Source organism: Orycteropus afer, unplaced genomic scaffold, assembly GCF_000298275.1.
Source record: "Orycteropus afer afer isolate SDZICR_OR568_19922 unplaced genomic scaffold, OryAfe1.0 scaffold00023, whole genome shotgun sequence".
Classification (NCBI taxonomy): domain Eukaryota; kingdom Metazoa; phylum Chordata; class Mammalia; order Tubulidentata; family Orycteropodidae; genus Orycteropus; species Orycteropus afer.
Window position 1 is genome coordinate 17768877 of NW_006921610.1, and position 17945 is coordinate 17786821.

General features: G+C 39.4%; 1 protein-coding gene across 1 annotated transcript in view; it reads right to left on the minus strand.

Moving 5' to 3' along the window:
- Nucleotides 1–6602: 6602 nt before the first annotated feature.
- ARHGAP15 (Rho GTPase activating protein 15) overlaps nt 6603–17945 on the minus strand; it is an 898999-nt gene continuing 887656 nt past the window's right edge. The window contains exon 13 of the mRNA XM_007934953.2: nt 6603–6786. Coding sequence (XP_007933144.1) covers nt 6603–6786 — 184 coding nt within the window. The remainder of the gene's footprint in view (nt 6787–17945) is intronic.

Here is a 17945-nt window from a genome sequence, read left to right on the forward strand (position 1 = left end):
CAGAGGTGGGGGACCTCACTACCACAAGAATATGGAGTGAAGCTTGGAGTGGAGCATGTTCTTTGGGCTCAGGGGTTACTGCACTGAGAACCTCCAAGACCTAGGAGATAGAGAGAGAGTTTTAATAAGGGACATGGTGCATGACGGTGAGAAGCACTGGCAGACAAATGGCAGCAGCAAAACCAGGAGACCAGCACGAGATGGTGTGGTGGACTTCTCAGCCACAGAGCAAGGTGGTTACAATAGGATTGCCCAACTACAAAGTGAGAGAGCTGAGTGCCTTTAGGTAGGAGGTTTCCTGATGGAGTGGAATGTCTCTGAGTATTTATCAGCTTTGTTTAGCCAGAGCGAGGAGCCATTGGGCTGAGGTTGAGAGGAGTTATCCTGACCAAACAACTGTATCCTGAGTTATTCCTGATCCTGAATTGTAACCTATTACTTCTCCAGGAAACCGCGTAATCATGAGTATGGTCTGTGAGTTCTGTGTGGCCATTGCATTGAATTATCAAACTCAGCAGAGAAGTAGAATGCCATAGGGAGGACAGCTGGTGTCAGAATTGGTCAAAAGATTGGAGAGAGGAGGCATGGCTCACCTCTGCCTCATAGGAATCAGCCTTGGGCTAATGTTGATGGTGATTCTCTCCTACACCCATGAAGTTAGAAGAGGTCAGATGACCCCAATGCCATTTTTACACCAGGCTTTTCTGCTGTGGTGACTCTAGGTGACTTACACTGCCAACATTTTGGTTAGCAGCTGATCATATTAACCATTTGCACCACCAGGGACTCTGCCTCAGGATAAAGGAGCAAGAAGTCAGAGCCACGTGTGATAGAAATGACTTTGTGGTCATCTGGGTTCTATCTTGAACATGACTTGGTCACAATTTCTTAAGATGGTTACCACTGAATGCCAAATCATTTCCACAATACTAGAATGCATTTATGTCCCAACTCACAGTTCAACCAGAAATGGGCCAGCTATAGGAGTCCAATGGAACACCAAATGGAGCTCTGTACTTAGCAGTACAGATAATAAACGGAGAAACATCTTGGTATGTCATTCAAAGCTTTTTAATGTCTCATCCTAACTTATTTCTCATCTTATTTAGAAAATCATAAAGTTGTTGTCAGTTAATAAACTAGAGACCAATTACATATACCTTTTAGGGATAATTTAGAATTTTATGATGTATTACCTATTATAATTTGCTTCACACGATTCTGTGATCCTATTAGATTTTACAATCCTGAGAGGCAAGATAAAGAAGGCATTATTAAGTTTATGAAAACTGAGACCCAGGTAGATTAAACTATTTGCCCAGAATCCAAACAGTAGTTTCTCCTAAGCTTTGCTCAGTTTTCTCGACTTTTGTATTACTCTTGCTCATTTGTTTATCTTCACGGTTTGCTTTAAGCACCTTGATTATCTGTGGAGCAGGCTTTACAACATGAGAAAGTTTAACATAGAGGTTACCTAGTGCTGGTTACCTAGTGCTGCTCTGACAATATACCACAAATGGGATGGCTTGAAGAAATGGGAGTTTATTCTCTTACAGTTTTGGAGGCTTTAAGTCCCAGTTCAAAGTTCCAGCCTCTAGGGACTGGGTGAAAGGCCCCTCAACTGTGGGCTTCAGCTCTGCTTTCTGCTCCCAGCCCACTGAAGCTGGAGGCTTTTCTTCACTCAGCTTCTGGCTGCTGAGGCTGACAAAACCAAGATCAACAAGTAAAAAGGCACAGTCCCGATATTACCAAATCACACGGAAGGCCATTAATTCAAGTCCACTGAAAGTCCCAAGATCAGCAGGGCATGGCAGGCTGCTGAACAATGATTCAGCTACATGCAGGGTTCAAACGTGCCATAAGCTAGAGACCATTCCCAAAGTTGCTTCTTACATAAGGGAAGCAGACCACATTCCTAAACCAGCTACTCAGCTGCTCCGATACATTCCACCATGGACTTAATTACCAGTCTTACCATGGGGAATAACTACATCCAGCTGCCCAGCCACTCAACCAGGCCCAGCCAAGCTGACACACAAACTTAACCACCACACAGGTCACAAAAATGGAGGCTTTTGACTGAGTTTTAATCCATATGTGTTTTATTTGATGCTGTTAAAAATCAAGAGATTTCATATAAGATTCCTAATTTTTGATGTTTCATGAAAGAGGCAACACTGTGCCCACATTTCCAGTCAACTAAGTGGGCTTGAGCTGAGTAGAAGCTGAACATTTTGTATAGGCATTGAGTTGGCAATTCCCTGGCTGCCTCCACTTCATAATGCACGCCTTAAACCTTGTTCTCTTTATTCACTTACATTACCTGCCAGGGTCAAGTAAGTATTTGAGTTTGTAATCCTTTGTTTAAAGAAGAAACAATAACAAAAAAGAGATCCATCTGTTTTCTGAAGATGAGATGAAACATTTTAATTGAAGAAATATAATGTAATTATTATATTTGAAGAGAGCCTTTGCTTTTTATATTAAGAAATTTGAGTTTTCCAGGAGAGAGCTGATACTGTTTTGGTTTTATTTCTCATTTTTGACAACAGAGCAATTTGACCCAGAACTCCTAGTGACAGTCCTTTTGGATGAAAATCTTTGCAGGGCCTTTTAATTAGGAATTGTCAGGGTGATTAACTTATAATTCATAAAAATAAAGGTGGAAAAGAGAAGTACAGGTCAATTTCTAGTTGTGTTAAACTGTAAGGACGGCACCATTGGCAAGTGATTGTTTCCTTTTAACAGCTTTTCTGATTTTTCTTAATTGGATTCTTTGTTTTCTAATTGGATAGAGAGAACCATCATATGGCTTTCAATTACTAGCTGTGGCATGATGATCCTGTCATATGGTCACACTGTGTATTCTCAGACCCTCAACATATAGGATGTAATAAATACCATTTCCAAGAAGCCCTTTTCTATAAGAAAAGGGGGAAACTTCTCAGTCCTAGGAGAGTAAATCTATGCTGAAATAGAACATACCAACTAGATTGTTTTTCCAGGGAGACTGTTTTGGACATGTGTTTTCGTTCTAGATAGCCTATATTATAATTTCCTAAAATGTTTGCTCATAACTATATTAGAGATGGCTTTAAGGGTAGAAGATTACAATTTTATTCTTGGAAAATGTTGAGAATGTCACATACACACACACACACACAGAGGGGGAGGGAGAGAGGGAGAGAAGTGGGGAAAGAGAGATAGAGATAGAAATAGAGAGATAGAGACACACACACACAGACAGAAAGAGAGACAGAAACACATAGAGGAGAAAGTGACAGTCTCCTCAAAGTAGTTTGTTTCTCCTGCTTACTGGTGTATTTAGAGATTCTTTTTCTAAGAAATAAAATTTATTTTATCATTTTCTTATTTAAAAATCTCCTTTGGAAATCTTTTGACTACAAAATAAAATCCAAACATTTTATCATGGCCTATACCTGATAACAGGAGCTCTGGTAGCATAGTGCCTAAGGCACTTGACCGCTCACCAGAAGGCTGGCGGTTCAAACCCACCAGCCACTCCTCGGAAGGAAGGTCGGGCAATCCTACTTCCGTAGTGATACTGCCTCGGAAACCCAAGGAGGGGTTGCTATGAGTCGGGGCTGACTCGACGGCAAACAACAACAACAACATACCTGATAACATCTTTTTCTAGCTCCATCTTCCAAAATTGCGTGGCATTAATTTTATTCTTTATTCACCAAGTTTTTCACTTATTCTCAGAGATATTGAACCTTTCACAACCCTGTTCATGCCATTCCTGCTTCCAGGTGTGTCTTCTGCATTTTCTTTGCCTGGTATGTCTTACTCATGGGTCAAGATTAAATTTAAAAAGTCCCCTCCCCAGTGAAGCCTCAGCTGTTGCCCTCTTCTCCCACAAGGCACATTTAGTTATTTGGTTCTATGTTAGCTACTACTAAACTTTGTTAATATCCCTGTAATAGTGTCTGCCCACTCATTCATTAAAATAAACAATCTTCTTGAGTTTCTCTGTGTGTAGGTGACCCTGGGCTATGTGGTGACCAAGATGGACTAGTCCCTGACCTTGTATACAACTGTAACTGATCTTTAGGTAATTATCTGGACTGTGACACTTCTCTGGACTCATTTGACTGTGAAACTACAGAAGGTAAGGATATTTGCCTTGCTTTATATTTGTATCTCTAGTGTCTAGAATTATGCTTGACTCAAACGAGGTAATTAAAAATGCTCATTGGCTTTTCATATCTTCTTGATAGAGAATATTGATGAATTTAATGAACCTAACCTCTTATTGAGTGGACCTAGTATGCTTAAACGCTTGGCTTTTAAACTTAGAACAGTTACTATGACCATCATTGCTCTCTTTGAGATGTTATGGAATCTAACGACCTTTTGGCTTAAAGACCCTTTTTATGCCTTTAATGTGTACAAGTCAGATCCTGTGATAGGCACTTTGGCTCAGGACCTCGGAATGGTCTTTTCCCAGAGAGGGAACACATTCTCTGATTAAACACCCTTAGCAGGCAGGGACAGGACACAGCTGGGGTTTGAATGAAGCCAAATCCCATCAGATTGAAAATCAAGAAGCTGGTGCTTTTGAAGATTATGAATCTGGAAAGCAGTAGAGATAAGGGGCTGAGAGTCCCTGCTCAGAGAAGGTAGGACCACTCTTCTTTGGCTTTTAGTCCTGCTTCTCACTGGCTGATGCTCTCAGAGTGACTTTCAGGATGAATACGTGCGAAAAGATGAGATTTTAATTCTAGAACTGATGTATCTATTCCAGCCCCTTCCAAAAATGAAGCAATTAAAGGCTTGGGGAAGACATACTGGAGAATATAGAACATCATGGAAATGAGGAGGACTTGAAATAGAATGTGGGAAATTCTTCTTTCATGTCTCCATGTTTTCATCAAAGGCATCAGCACAACTTTATTTATATGAAGAGCTTCAAACTAGCAAGTTTGTTACCTCACTATTACCGATGACTTTAGATCTTGGAGTTTTGCCTTGTGACTTGTCTTGGCTTTCTGGTATATGGATATGTCCCACTTGATTTAACCACACTTCAGCCTTTATTGTGGTTGCTCCTCTGCTTTTGGCAACAAGCCCATTTATCAGTGCCACTGCCCAAATGAAGACATTCAAGAGGGGCAAGTGAGCCCTCTCCTTCCTTAGGCCGTTCTGTGGATGCTGGAGTTGCAGGCATAGTCTGGCCATCTCTTGAGCAGGTGCTCATCCTCTCTCACATACCCCATCTATCCAGGCAGCCTATGCTTCTGAGCTCATTATTACTTTCAGTGTTTGCTCTTGGATCCATGTTTCACACATGTTTTATTTACATGCTTTATTTTTCATTTTATGAACAAATCGATAACTAGACTTACTTTATCGCACTGGATTAGTTTTATTTATTCCATTTCAATTTGATTAAAAAAGCTGTCAAATGTAAGTCTACATTTTTATCAGCAGAACACTTTCACAAAACCTGGTATATGTGTTCAGCTAGAACATACTTTTCAAAATGAAACAATATTTGATATATTCTAGACAGTTACCCTTTTGTTTATCTATGACAACTGAAACTAACTATCAAATGGGTAAACCAATTCAAGTCTAGTCAAGTAATCTTTAGGGCATATGAAAAAAAAAAAAGCCTTTAAAGAAAGTTCTTCCTAGATAGATTTAATGTAATTCACCAATAAAGCATCCTCAGAAGCATAATAAAAATTCTACATAAAATGACATAGCCAGGAGAAAGGAAGATGTACAGTTTGATGAAGATTCAGAATGGATGTTAACATTAAAAATGAGCAGTCATACAATTCCTGTATAATATAAAGATCAAAATAGCACGGCACTAATTCTGCTTCTAATTTATAAGGTAGTATGTTTATGGGACTGCAAATAGTATTTATTAAAAATCATATTCAATGGCAAATGTTTTGAACTGTCATTTTGCTTTGGAAAAATTGCCGTTCAACATGTTGTCTTTATAGCTGCTGCTGTATAGCACTGAGGAAAGCTGGACTGTATTTACTCATACAAAAAATGTTCTTGAAAGACGAGATATGTCTTTCTTGGTTGAGAACATAATCTCATCTATTCTAAAATTATTAGCTTCTACCTTCCAATTTCTTTTGGGTCTACCCATGTGCAAACAGAAGTATGGGGACATGAGGAAGCAGCATGGGTAGTGAGAAGGCCCACAAGTTTGTACACATACCCACACTCTCAACAGCACTGACACCCACTCACACATCTATATATACATACACAAGCACACACACAATACTAGGGAGCAGCATTAAAGCTATCTTTTAGATAGTTGCTGTACTCTGCACATTATTTAATAGCACAGGTCATGTATACTATGCATTCAGAAGTGCTAGAAGTAATAGCACTTGAATGGGTTAATGTAGAACACATATAGGTAAATATTGTCAATTATTTTATTTAAATGTTTGGAACTTAAACACAAAATCATCATTAAGTTTTCACAAAATGAGGCATCTGTCACTTGAAAGGAAAAAAAAATATTTCAGAAATATGTTTACAGAAATGTAAAAATATTAGGCATCAAGACAGATGTGAACATATTCAGTAACTTGTCTTGTCTGTCAGTCTTCCTCCAAGCCGAAGATCTTATTGTATTCACTCAGCATGAGCTCAGCTATCTGGTTTTGGTATACCATGTGTACTGCCATGTTCCCCGTCTCATTTTCAGCTCGTAGAAGGGTAGGTCCAAATACGATCCCTAAGCTTTGTGTGGACATGAGGTTCTTAGAAGCTTTGGCCACTATCCTGTGGAGAAAGAAAAAAGAGATTCCACTGGAGTTTGAAGTGAAATTATGTATACTTTTGAATGATAAATTTCTGTGCTCTTGAATTCTTTTTCTTTTTTAAATTTAATTGTACAGAAGGAAACTAATGGTAGGGATTGGCTTTGGCAAAATAGATAATGCAACACAAGAGCAACTTGTTTCTAGTTTCAGAAAAATAACAACTACCACAACACTATTTAATCTTCTGTCCATCTATATACAGAAATAGAACCTATGGCTCTTCAGGTAGGGATAGATTTCCTTGCCCAACTTTTTATCTTTATGTTGGTCATTGCAGGTACTCAATAAATATTTGTGGGGTGAAGGAATAAATACATTAGGCAGCAACAATTAATGTGGAGAGGTAACAAGTTAACCTTTCAAGTGCTTATAGTCAGCAGTGAAGACAAGTGATACGTGCATAAAATATAAAAGAATGCTAACACATAAACAGAACAACATATGCATTAATGATAATGATCGAATGTAGACAGAAAAATTAAATTTTTGGTGATTAGACTGAATAAGTGTTCCTTGCAAATGTCAACTGGAATGTATTTGTAGAGATACAGATCTCTGAGGCATTTAGGTGTATGGCAAATTCTTAGTGTCTCTGTTCATTATGAAGAGCCAGCTTAGCTCACGCTTTAGTAAAAGACAGAATCCTATAGCATTTGCCCAGGAAGAGTCTCATTGGAATCAAAGAAATGTTTGCTTGAGTGAGGAATGTATAGAGAGCTCAAATACCAACAAAACATTAAGATATGGTTATATTAATGGTATCACCATGCCTGCTTCAATACAGAAGAAAGATAATAAAGCCATATCCTATAAATGATAGACTTAAAAAGCATGCTTTTTCATAAAATGACACCTCTTGAGATTGCTACTAAACGTAGCAGTAATAAGGTTTAGTGACGTTAAAAGAATGGCATAGGGATGGACAGGGTGCTAAGAAATACTAACCCCTGCATTCCACTTGACATCTGACCCATGGGAAATGTGAGCCTAGAGAATAAAGCAAGGCAAAGGAGCGCTTTATTACAAAGCTGTAGGGTCTCTGGTCTCAGACCTTAGTGTGGAACCTTGGTGCGCTAACTAGACAGATAGAAGACTCTTGCTGTTTGGCTTCTATAGGCCTACATAGTGCTGAACGAGAGAAGGCAGGACGACTTGCTTTGCTTATTTCCATCCCTTCACAAGTTTGAATATCTGAAGTGCCATTTCAGACACCAAGAAGCCATGCCTTCCATTCCTTAAAAGAGATCGAGGCACATGTGCACTGATCTGTGACTCTTCACGGCACCTGTTTACTGCATGTACCATTGCTAGCAAAATGTACATCAAACAAACAAACAAATAAAAACTGGTTGCTGTAGAGTTGATTCTGACTCACTGTGAACCAATCCTATAGGGTTTCCAAGGCTGTAATCTTTCTTTCTTTATTTTATTGTGCTTTAGCTGCAAATTTACAGAGCAGAGTTTGTTTTACATTCAACATTACATGTACATTTAGTTTCACTCTCCATTTACCATCTCCAACCCTAACCCAGTCTCCTCTCCTCTCTGTCCAGTAACTCCCCACCCCGTGTCCCTCATAGTTATGCACTCCTGTGTGTCCTGCATTTCCTCACTTGGATGTTGCCGTTCTGGTGCCCCGTGGTTAATCGCTCCAAGCAATGCATCTCCATAAAGCATGTGGGTGTGCCACCCTAGGTTAAGTGCTCTGCGGATACATCTTGTTTACTATTGGGCTGAGAGCCAGCCCCTGGGATTGAGCTTTATTCCAGGCCCAGAATGTATCCCAGGGCCATAGTATTGAGAGTCTCACCAGACTCTATTCAACCAGTAATTCTGGCCATTATTGAGTTTTTGGATTTTGTTACACATTTTTCCTCCCACTCTATCCAGGATCTCCAGTTTTGCTCCTTTCCTGAGTGGCTGGCATTGGTAGCTGGGCACCATCTAGTTCTGGTCTCAAGGGCCATCATGTCTTAGGACTGATTACTTCCAAATGCCCCTCCCTCCCTTTTTTCTCTCACTCTTCTTTGCTTCAGATGATAGGAGACCATTAGGTGCATCTTAGATGGCCACTTGAAAACTTTCAAGATCCCAGTTGCTACTCATCAATGTAGGATGAGAAACAAGACTTTTATGTATTTTGTTGTGCCAATTGAGTCTGGTTTCCCCCAGTACTAAGGTCCTGAGATGGTAGATCTGTTGGATCTCTCTCCCACAGTGTCTGTGTGTCTGTGAGGGATTACTCTACATCTCTACTTCTGTTGTTTCTGTAAGGATTGCAGGTATTTTGTATCACTGGTATCTGTGAAAGGTTACCAAGGCTGTAATCTTTATAGAAGTAGACTGCCACATCTTTCTCCTGAGAAGCAGCTAGTGAGTTCAAACCACTGACCTTTTGGCTAGCAGACGAGTGCTTTAACCATTGCATCACCCTATATTAATAATAATCAACTATTGCTCTAAGCACATGGAGTTGCCCTGGGCCAAGATTAAACTCAAAGACAACTATTTTGGGTTTGTGGCATATTGTCGTAATCATTTAAATTATTTTCCTTTAGTCCTTTTGCTATTAATCGTATTTTACAAATGAGAATACTGAGACCAAGAGTAGTTAAGGAGGTGCCTCATACTGAGCTGAGGTTCAAGCCCAGGCAGCCTTCTTCCAGGGCCTACTGAAGCATTATTGTCATGGAGTTTGTTATGACCCGTGTGTTATAACTGGGCTGGCTTTTACTCATCATCCTGCACAGGATTATAAAATCCTTCCGTAAGATGGTCTGAATTTTATTCTCCACTGGAGGGTTGTGATTGACAGCTTGGTTGTAGATTTATTGTGGGCAAGATGACTCTAGAATTTGGACTAGATATTCAAGATATTCTGCCTCCCTTTTTCACTTTTCTTCTGCTTTAAATGGAGACTATTTGTACCTGTGAGCACTGTTGGCATGGCTACATTTCTGGAAGGGACACACTCATATTTTTAGAGTATCAGTGAGTTATCTGAGACTTCAAATTTAAAGTTTCTTTTGGAATTTAAGAAGCTATGCTATTTTTCTATTGCATTTGCCGAAAGTCTGTTGAATGATTTAAGCATCCTCCTGCCTGAATTCAGGGCAAATTAAGTAGGCCTTTGCTTCCCTTTAACATGCTTGTTTACCTTGGTTTAAGATTTCTCTTGAACCTCTTACAAATCTCCTTATTATAAAAGCCATTCAAGATTCACTGTGAAGGAAAAACAGGTTTTTCCTTTTTGGTTTTAAATCAATACATTTTTGTGGCGTGAACTCTTTCACTGACTTCAGCACAATTAAAAAAAAGAAAAAGAAAAAGAGTTGTTAAAGACAAACATAGAGAGATGACATAATTAATAATTAATTGAGTACCTATTAGGTGAAAGTTGATTTAACAACTTTACCCATTGGAAGCAAAGTCTAAGACATTACATATCTATCAGAGATTTATCTATCAGAGAATGGGATTCAGAGGGCATAGGGCATTGAGCAAGAGAGTACTTAAAGCATGAAAGTGGCCAGTACAAGGAGTTTTGGCCAGTAGGAGAGTAGAAGGATAGTAGGACATGAGGTCAAGGAAGAATTACAGGGAAAGGGGATGATGTAAAGATAGATCAAGGAATGGATGATGTATTTTCCTTTTTAATAAAGGTGATTATTTCAGTAAGGAGCTCTGGTGATGCAGTGGTTAAAGCATTTGGCTGCTAACTGAAATTGGACCCACCAGTCACTCTGCAGGAGAAAGATGAGGCAGTCTACTTCTGTCAAGATTTATAGCTTTGTAAACCCTATGGGGCACTTCTACTCTGTCCTACAGTGTCACCATGAAGTGAAATCAACTCAGTAGCAGTGTTTGGATTATTTCAGCAGAGCCCTGGGGGTGCAGTGGTAAAATGTTCAACTACTAATCAAAAGGTCGATGGTTCAAACCCACAAGCTTCTCCATGGGAGTAAGTTGTGGCAGTCTGCGGCTGTAAAGATTTACAGACTTGCAAACTCTGTCCTGGAGGGTCACTATGAGTCAGAATTGACTTGATGGCACACAAAAACAACATAATTTCAGCTGGTGGCTGGAGGAGAGAGATTTGGCATAGCTGAGAGCCACAACTGAGGCATACTCATAAAAGTGAGGCTAGAAGTCAAGGCTGTCCATGAGCTAATTGGACGGAGACAGTCCTGGCTGCCAGGAGGATATAGGAGTAAAAGGTAGAAGAAGTGTGTAGCCTCTGGAGGAATGTGGGTGAGTGGTGCCTAATTCAACATTTCAGTGGCTACCAGAAAAATACAGCTAGTAGGACTCAGGCCAGCAGAGGAAAGCAAGAAAGCTGAATGAGACTAGACTTTTTTTCCCATTTGCCAAGAGTTCTTTATATTTTTCCTGTTCAGCGAAAGGCCTAGTCTTAGAGTCCAGGGCTAGGTCAAATCTAGAGTAGGAATCTATTTTTGAGTTTAAAGAGGATTATGACCATCACTTGGCTGTCAGTTTGTCACACTGTGGTGGCTTGAATGTTAACTCTGCTCCTGGAAGCTATGCTACTGGGTATTTCAAATACCGGTATGGTCAACCATGGTGGATACGTTTCAGTGGACCTTCTTCACAGACTAGGAAGAGAGATGTTGTGATCTACCTCTGAAAATTAAACTCTACTCACTGCCGTTGGGAGCTCTGGTAGCATAGTGGCTAAGACACTTGCCTGCTAACCAGACGACTGGTGGTTCAAACCTACCAGCCACTCCTCGGAAGGAAGGTTGGGCAATCCTACTTCTGTAGTGATACTGCCTCGGAAACCCAAGGAAGGGTCGCTATGAGTCAGGTATGACTCGACGGCACATAACAACAACAACAACAACACTGCTGTTGAGTTGGATCTGACTCATAGTGACCCCTCCTTGGGTTTCCCAGGTGGTATCACTATGGAAGTAGATTGCCCAAACTTCCTTCTGAGGTGTGGCTGGTGGGTTTGAACTGCCAGCCTCCTGGTTAGCAGTCAAATGCCTTGGGCACTATGCCTCCAGAGCTCCTCCTCTGAAAATTAGCCAATGAAAACTCTATGGATCCCACAGAATGGAGTTGAACCTTGTGAAGATGGTGCAGGACTGGGCAGTAGGACTAGATGGCAACTAGCAGCAACATAAGGAAGCAAAATTTTATGTCAGTTTTAGCATAGTATGTCATAGAAGGGGACTCCTGTATTTGGTTTCTGTTTCTTTAATTTTCTGTGGACAAATGTTCATTTTGTGCGTTTTCCTTTTGCATGTGTAAATATAAAACATTAATTTCATCTAAAACTTGCATCTTCTGTATCATTTCTCTGCACATTTTCTATTTGATTTTAATAAAATCAGCTTTTACTTATGAGTGCTTTAAACAATTTTATTATAAATAAATTTTACATAGTTTATATTCTCATTACATTTACAATATGCAGGTTAAGTTTTCTTCACCATTTAGAATTTTCCCCTAAATTGGAAAAATCAAGTTATCTACAATAACTTTCAGAAAAATGAAGTATAGTTAAATGAAGAAAATGTGGATAAGTGTTATCTGGGACACACGCTATTTTGTTTATTCACTATTACAAAGTAGTGTGTGTATTGCTGTTGTTAGCTGCATGTAGTTGATCCAAGCTCATGTTAACCACACGTGTTGTATAGTAGGACTTCTCCATAAAATTTTCTTGGCGTCAAACTTTGTGGAAACAGATCTCCAGGCCTTTCTTCTGCAGCACCACTAGGTAGGTTTGAACCACCAACCTTTAGGTGAAAACCATTGCACCACTGGGGGACCTTGTGTGTATATAAATGCACATACACATATGCACATTTTTATTTATTTTTAGAATTTAAGTTGGTAATTTATTTTCTGAATATTTGCCAAACAGTAGTTGGTGTGTTGAGAAATAAATATTTCTTTAGCTTAGAATAGATGCCGAGGTTGGCAGCCAATTGAGGTAGGAACCAACTACCAACTACATGGTTCATCTAGACAGGCAAATATATTTTCATACTTGAAGCACTTACTGATGAAGATCAAAGACTACAGTCTTCAGTATGGATTACATGTCAATATAAAGAAAATGAAAATCCTCACAATTGGACCAATAAGCAGCATCACTGTAAATGGAGAAAGGATTGAAGTTGTCAAAGATTTCATATTACTTGGTTCCACAATCAACACCAATGGAAGCAGCAGTCAAGACATCAGATGACGCACTGTACTGGGCAAATCTGCTGCAAAAGACCTCTTCAAAGTGCTGTAGATGTCTCCTTGAAGACTAAGGCGCGCCTAAACCCAAGCCATGGTATTTTCAATCGCCTTGCATGCATGTGAGAGCTGGACAATGAATAAGGAAGACTGAAGAAGAGTTGATGCTTTTGAATTGTGGTGCTGGTGAAGAATAGTGAAAGTCCCATGGACTATTAGAACTAACAAATCTATCCTGGAAAAAGTGTTGCCAGAATGCTCTTTGGAAGTGAGAATGTGGCCAGACTTCCTCTCATCTGCTTTGGTCATGTTGTTGGAAGGGGCCATTCATTCCCTGGAGAAAAATATCATGGTTGGTAAAGGGGAGGGTTGGCAAAAGAGGGGAAGGCCCTCAACGAGATGGATTGACACAGTGGTTGGCTGCAGTGATGGGCTCAGGTATATCAAGGACTGTGAAACGGGGTCACTATGAGTCGGAGCCTACTTGATGGCACCTAACAGCAACAACAAAGGTCTAAATTGGACTAGATTATTTTCTAATAGACAATAAGGATAGACTTTTTTTAGCAAGAAACTCCAAACTGAGAGTTTCTGGGAAAATCTAGTAATGATGTTACAAACTTCCTTATTCAAATGTGAAATCACTCCCTTCCTCACTAACTACTAAATAGTTAAGTAGTTGGTTCAGGACCACACTGGGAATCAAACACATTTTCAAAAGTACAGCTTGAATAGTATCCTGAAAAATTATTTAAATCTCATTTTTTATCCTTTTACTGCAAATCAATGGATATCATAATTTCTTCTCTCTCTATGAGGACCAGCTGGACATTCCAAGTGCCATTATTACTGATAGCTTCTACTGATAAAATATATATAGAAGAGAAACACAGGCTACTGAAAGAAATAAAAAGCCCTGTATGGAAAAAGAGAATTCAATCTAGTATCTAAAATGGAAAAAAAATCCAAAATATTAATAGTTGTACTTTCAGTAATTTAAACTGTAGTTGAATTGTATTGTTGGAAGGGAGGATCTGATTCGGAAACCAAATAAATTTTCACTATGGATTTGGCAGTACTTTCAGGACAGCTTTTACTAAAGAGGGTTCTGTAAAATACCATTTCTATGAGATTCTTTACACACACACACACACACACACACACACACAATATTCCAGAGTAAAATATGTTTTGGGAAAAACTGCATATTATTTTCCTTTCTTTTAAATGCACGATGCACAATAATGTAATGAAGGCTCTGAAAAGTCCTGCAGAAAAAAAAATCCTGCTAATCTTTGTCATATTTTCCATAATTTACTTGAACATTGAGCCCCTTTCCTGAGCAACATTTTTCTGGCAAGAGCTCAAGAAAATGATATTCAGTTTACAGCATGAAAGGGAGAGGAAATGCCAGAGCTACTTTTTGTCAGGACCAAATGGAAGAAGCAATGATCCATTAATTTAAGATTATTTTAAGAAACAATCTATTATCCATTGCTACAGATGCTGGGCCCATACAAAAAACCCACATAGCCTTAAGCTGGGTAAGTTTTTCTAAAACTGAGCTGAATTGCTAACTCAAAGAAATTTCTTAGCCGAGTAAAATCACAGCCAAATGACTCAAAATGAAAAAGTTTTACTATAAAACTAAAAATTAATGCTGAATTAAGAAGACCAAAGCATCTAATGATAGCCCAGCTCCAGATACATGAATGCAAACTTCCTTTTAAGTTTGTGCTTTGCTGTTACCATAGTGACTTGCAAAGGAAGTTGAAAGCCACATAATTGCCTGCAGGACAACCCTCATGGAGGTGTATTAGAAGCCTACCCCTCCCTATTTGTGGAATGCTGTGATTTTCCAAAACACATAACTTTAGGATGATTTTGACTTGAATGTGGAAAGTGTGGTGGCAAATGTGTTCTTGTCATCAGGTCACACCTGGCTTGCAAAATATAGCTCCTCAATTGCATGTAAAATGTTAATTTTGACTTTGGCCACTTAACTGAAGAGAGACTGTTAAAAATAGAAGAACAAATTTTCAATATGCTCAACTTATGTTTCTTATGTGCTCTATTTTTGGGGGAATCCATACAAACCATATGCTTACCTACACTCAATTTGCACAAACTATATTGCTATCTACACGGGCCCTATTATATGATTGGGGCTTAGAAGATGTTCTACTTTGTCCCTCAAAGTCATGGGTGTATGTCAGAAAAAAATTCAAATACTGCAGAAGAGCATTCACAAATGTTTTTGCATCTAACATGAATGTAAGGAGCTCTTGTGACATAGTGGGTAAGGCATTTGGCTGCCAACCAGAAGGACACTGGTTCAAACCCACCAGCTGCTCCACAGGAGGAAGATGAGACAATCTACTTCTGTAATGATTTACAGCCTTAGGAACTCAAAGGGAGTTGCTATGAGTTGGAATTCACTTGATGGCCGTGAGTTTGGTTTTTTAAATTTAATGACTTATTTCTAGTTAGAATATGTATTCTGTAAAGTGACAGGACCAGGCAGTGTTTTGTTCTGATAATACATAGTTGCTATGAGTCAAAGAGTCAAAACTGACTCAATGGCACCTAACAACAAACAATAAGGTTACAACAACCATGGAAAAAAATATGGTATTGCCAAACCATTTATGTAGTAAATAATACCAAAAGGGAACAATAACAATAATTGCTATTTGTTGTATACCTAAACAAACAAAACAAAACAAAAAAACTAGTTACTATTGAGTGGATTCTGACTCATGGCAACCCCTCATGTTTCAGAGTACAACAGCCCTCCCAACGGTTTCAGTGGCTATAATCTTATGGAAGCAGATTGCCAGGCCTTTCTTCTTAGCACTGCTAGGTGCATTTGAATAATCAGCCTCTGGTTAGTAGCTGAGTGCACACCATTTGCACCACCCAGGGACCTGTTGAATACTTCCAAAAAACCAAACTCACTGCCATCGAGTTGATTCTGACTCACAGCAACCCCCTTTGGGTTTCCGAAGTGGTAAATCGTTAAGGAAGAAGATCACCCAGTCTCCCTTCTGTTGAGTACCTAGTATGTGATAATCAATGTGCCTCAAATAGATCATAGTTTTCAAAGGCAGATTAAAAAATTAGCTTTCTTTTTTTATTTTTTCTGACTGTACATAATACATTCTATTAAAGAACATTTGAAAAATTTAGAGTATAGGAAATTAAAAAGAACACTGAAAATCATAACTCAATATAACCACTTATTCATTCATAAAAATCTATTAAGCACTTACTGTGTGTTGGACACTGTTCTTAATGCTGGGAATAGTGCAGTGAGCGTAACAGATGAAGTCCCTTCCCATTTGAAGCCTACGTTCTTGTATAGCAAACAGACCATAAAGAATACACCAATCAATATATAACGTGAAGTCAGGTCCTGAAGTATTTCAAGTAAAGCTAAAGAGAAGAGAAGCAGTGGTTCTTCCACTGGGGAGGTTTTGAAAACTACTGGTAGCCTGAAGACCACCCCCAGAGATTCTCATTTGTGTAGTATGGAATTTGAAATAACGCTCTGGTATTTGAAATAACTCTCCTTCCCAGCTAACGAGCAGAGGGTGTGGGAAATACTACACTGTAGCAGACAGGGTACTCAGGGAAGGCTTTTCTGAGGAAAAGACATTTGAGCAGAGACCTGTATAGGCATATATCAGGAGAAGGAGAATTTTAGGAAGAGAATAGAAGGTCCCTGTGATGAGCTTGTGTTTGGTGGTTCTACGAACAGAGAGATAGGAAGTACAGGTAAAGAGGTTGGAGATGCTGTGAGGGGACTTGTGAATTCTGGTCCTTACCAGAATTGAGATTCAATTCTAAGGACGATAGACACCCATTCTTGTGTTTTGCTGGAGAGTGACACCACTAATATTTAGGTACCATAAATAAATACAATAATTTATGTATATACATCTGAGAAAATATTCTTTGTTATTCTGTATCCAGCAGTTTTCACTTCTGTCATGAACAATTCTCATGCTTTAAGTATGTAATATACATTTAGGAGCTCTGGTAGTGTAGTGCCTAAGGCGCTTGACTGCTAACCAGAAGGCTGGCAGTTCAAACCTACCAGCCACTCCTTGGAAGGAAGGTTGGGCAAGTTACTTCCATAGTGATACTGCCTCGGAAACCCAAACAAGGGTCACTGTGAGTAGGGTCTGACTTGCCGGCACATAACAACAGCAATAACAAGCCATTACCTCACTATGGGGAAGCATGTGTTATAGCCTATGACTTACAAACGAGAGTGATATAATTTTTTTTTCCATATACACTTTCTCCATATTATGGAGTATTTCCTCAGGCAGTGGTTCTCATCCAGGGGCAATTTTGCCCCAGGGACTATGTAGCAATGTCTGGAGACATTTTTGATTGTCACGACTAGGAGGAAGGGGTGCTACTGGCATCTAGTAGGTAGAGGGCAGCAATGCTGATAAACATCTTACAACACACAGGACAGCTCCCACCACAAAGAATTACTCAGTTCAAAATGTCAATAGTGTTAATGTTGAGAAACTTTGCCTTAAGGTAAAACACTATTAGTGCAAGAACCAGATCAGTGGTTCTCAAACTTTAGTGTTCATGAGAATCACATGGACTACTTGTTAAAACACAGATTGCTGGGTCTCACCCTCAGCTTTCTGATTCAGTTGGTCTGGAGACGGACTTTAGAATTTACATTTCTCTTCTATGTCCAGGTGAAGCTCATACTGCTGGTCCAGGGACCACACTTTGAGTTTCACTGCATTGGATGATTAAGTGATAATCTAACCATGTTGTTGTTGTTGTTATTTGCCATCGAGTCGGCCCCGACTCATAGCGACCCCTCCTTGGGTTTCCGAGGCAGTATCACTACGGAAGTAGGAATGCCCA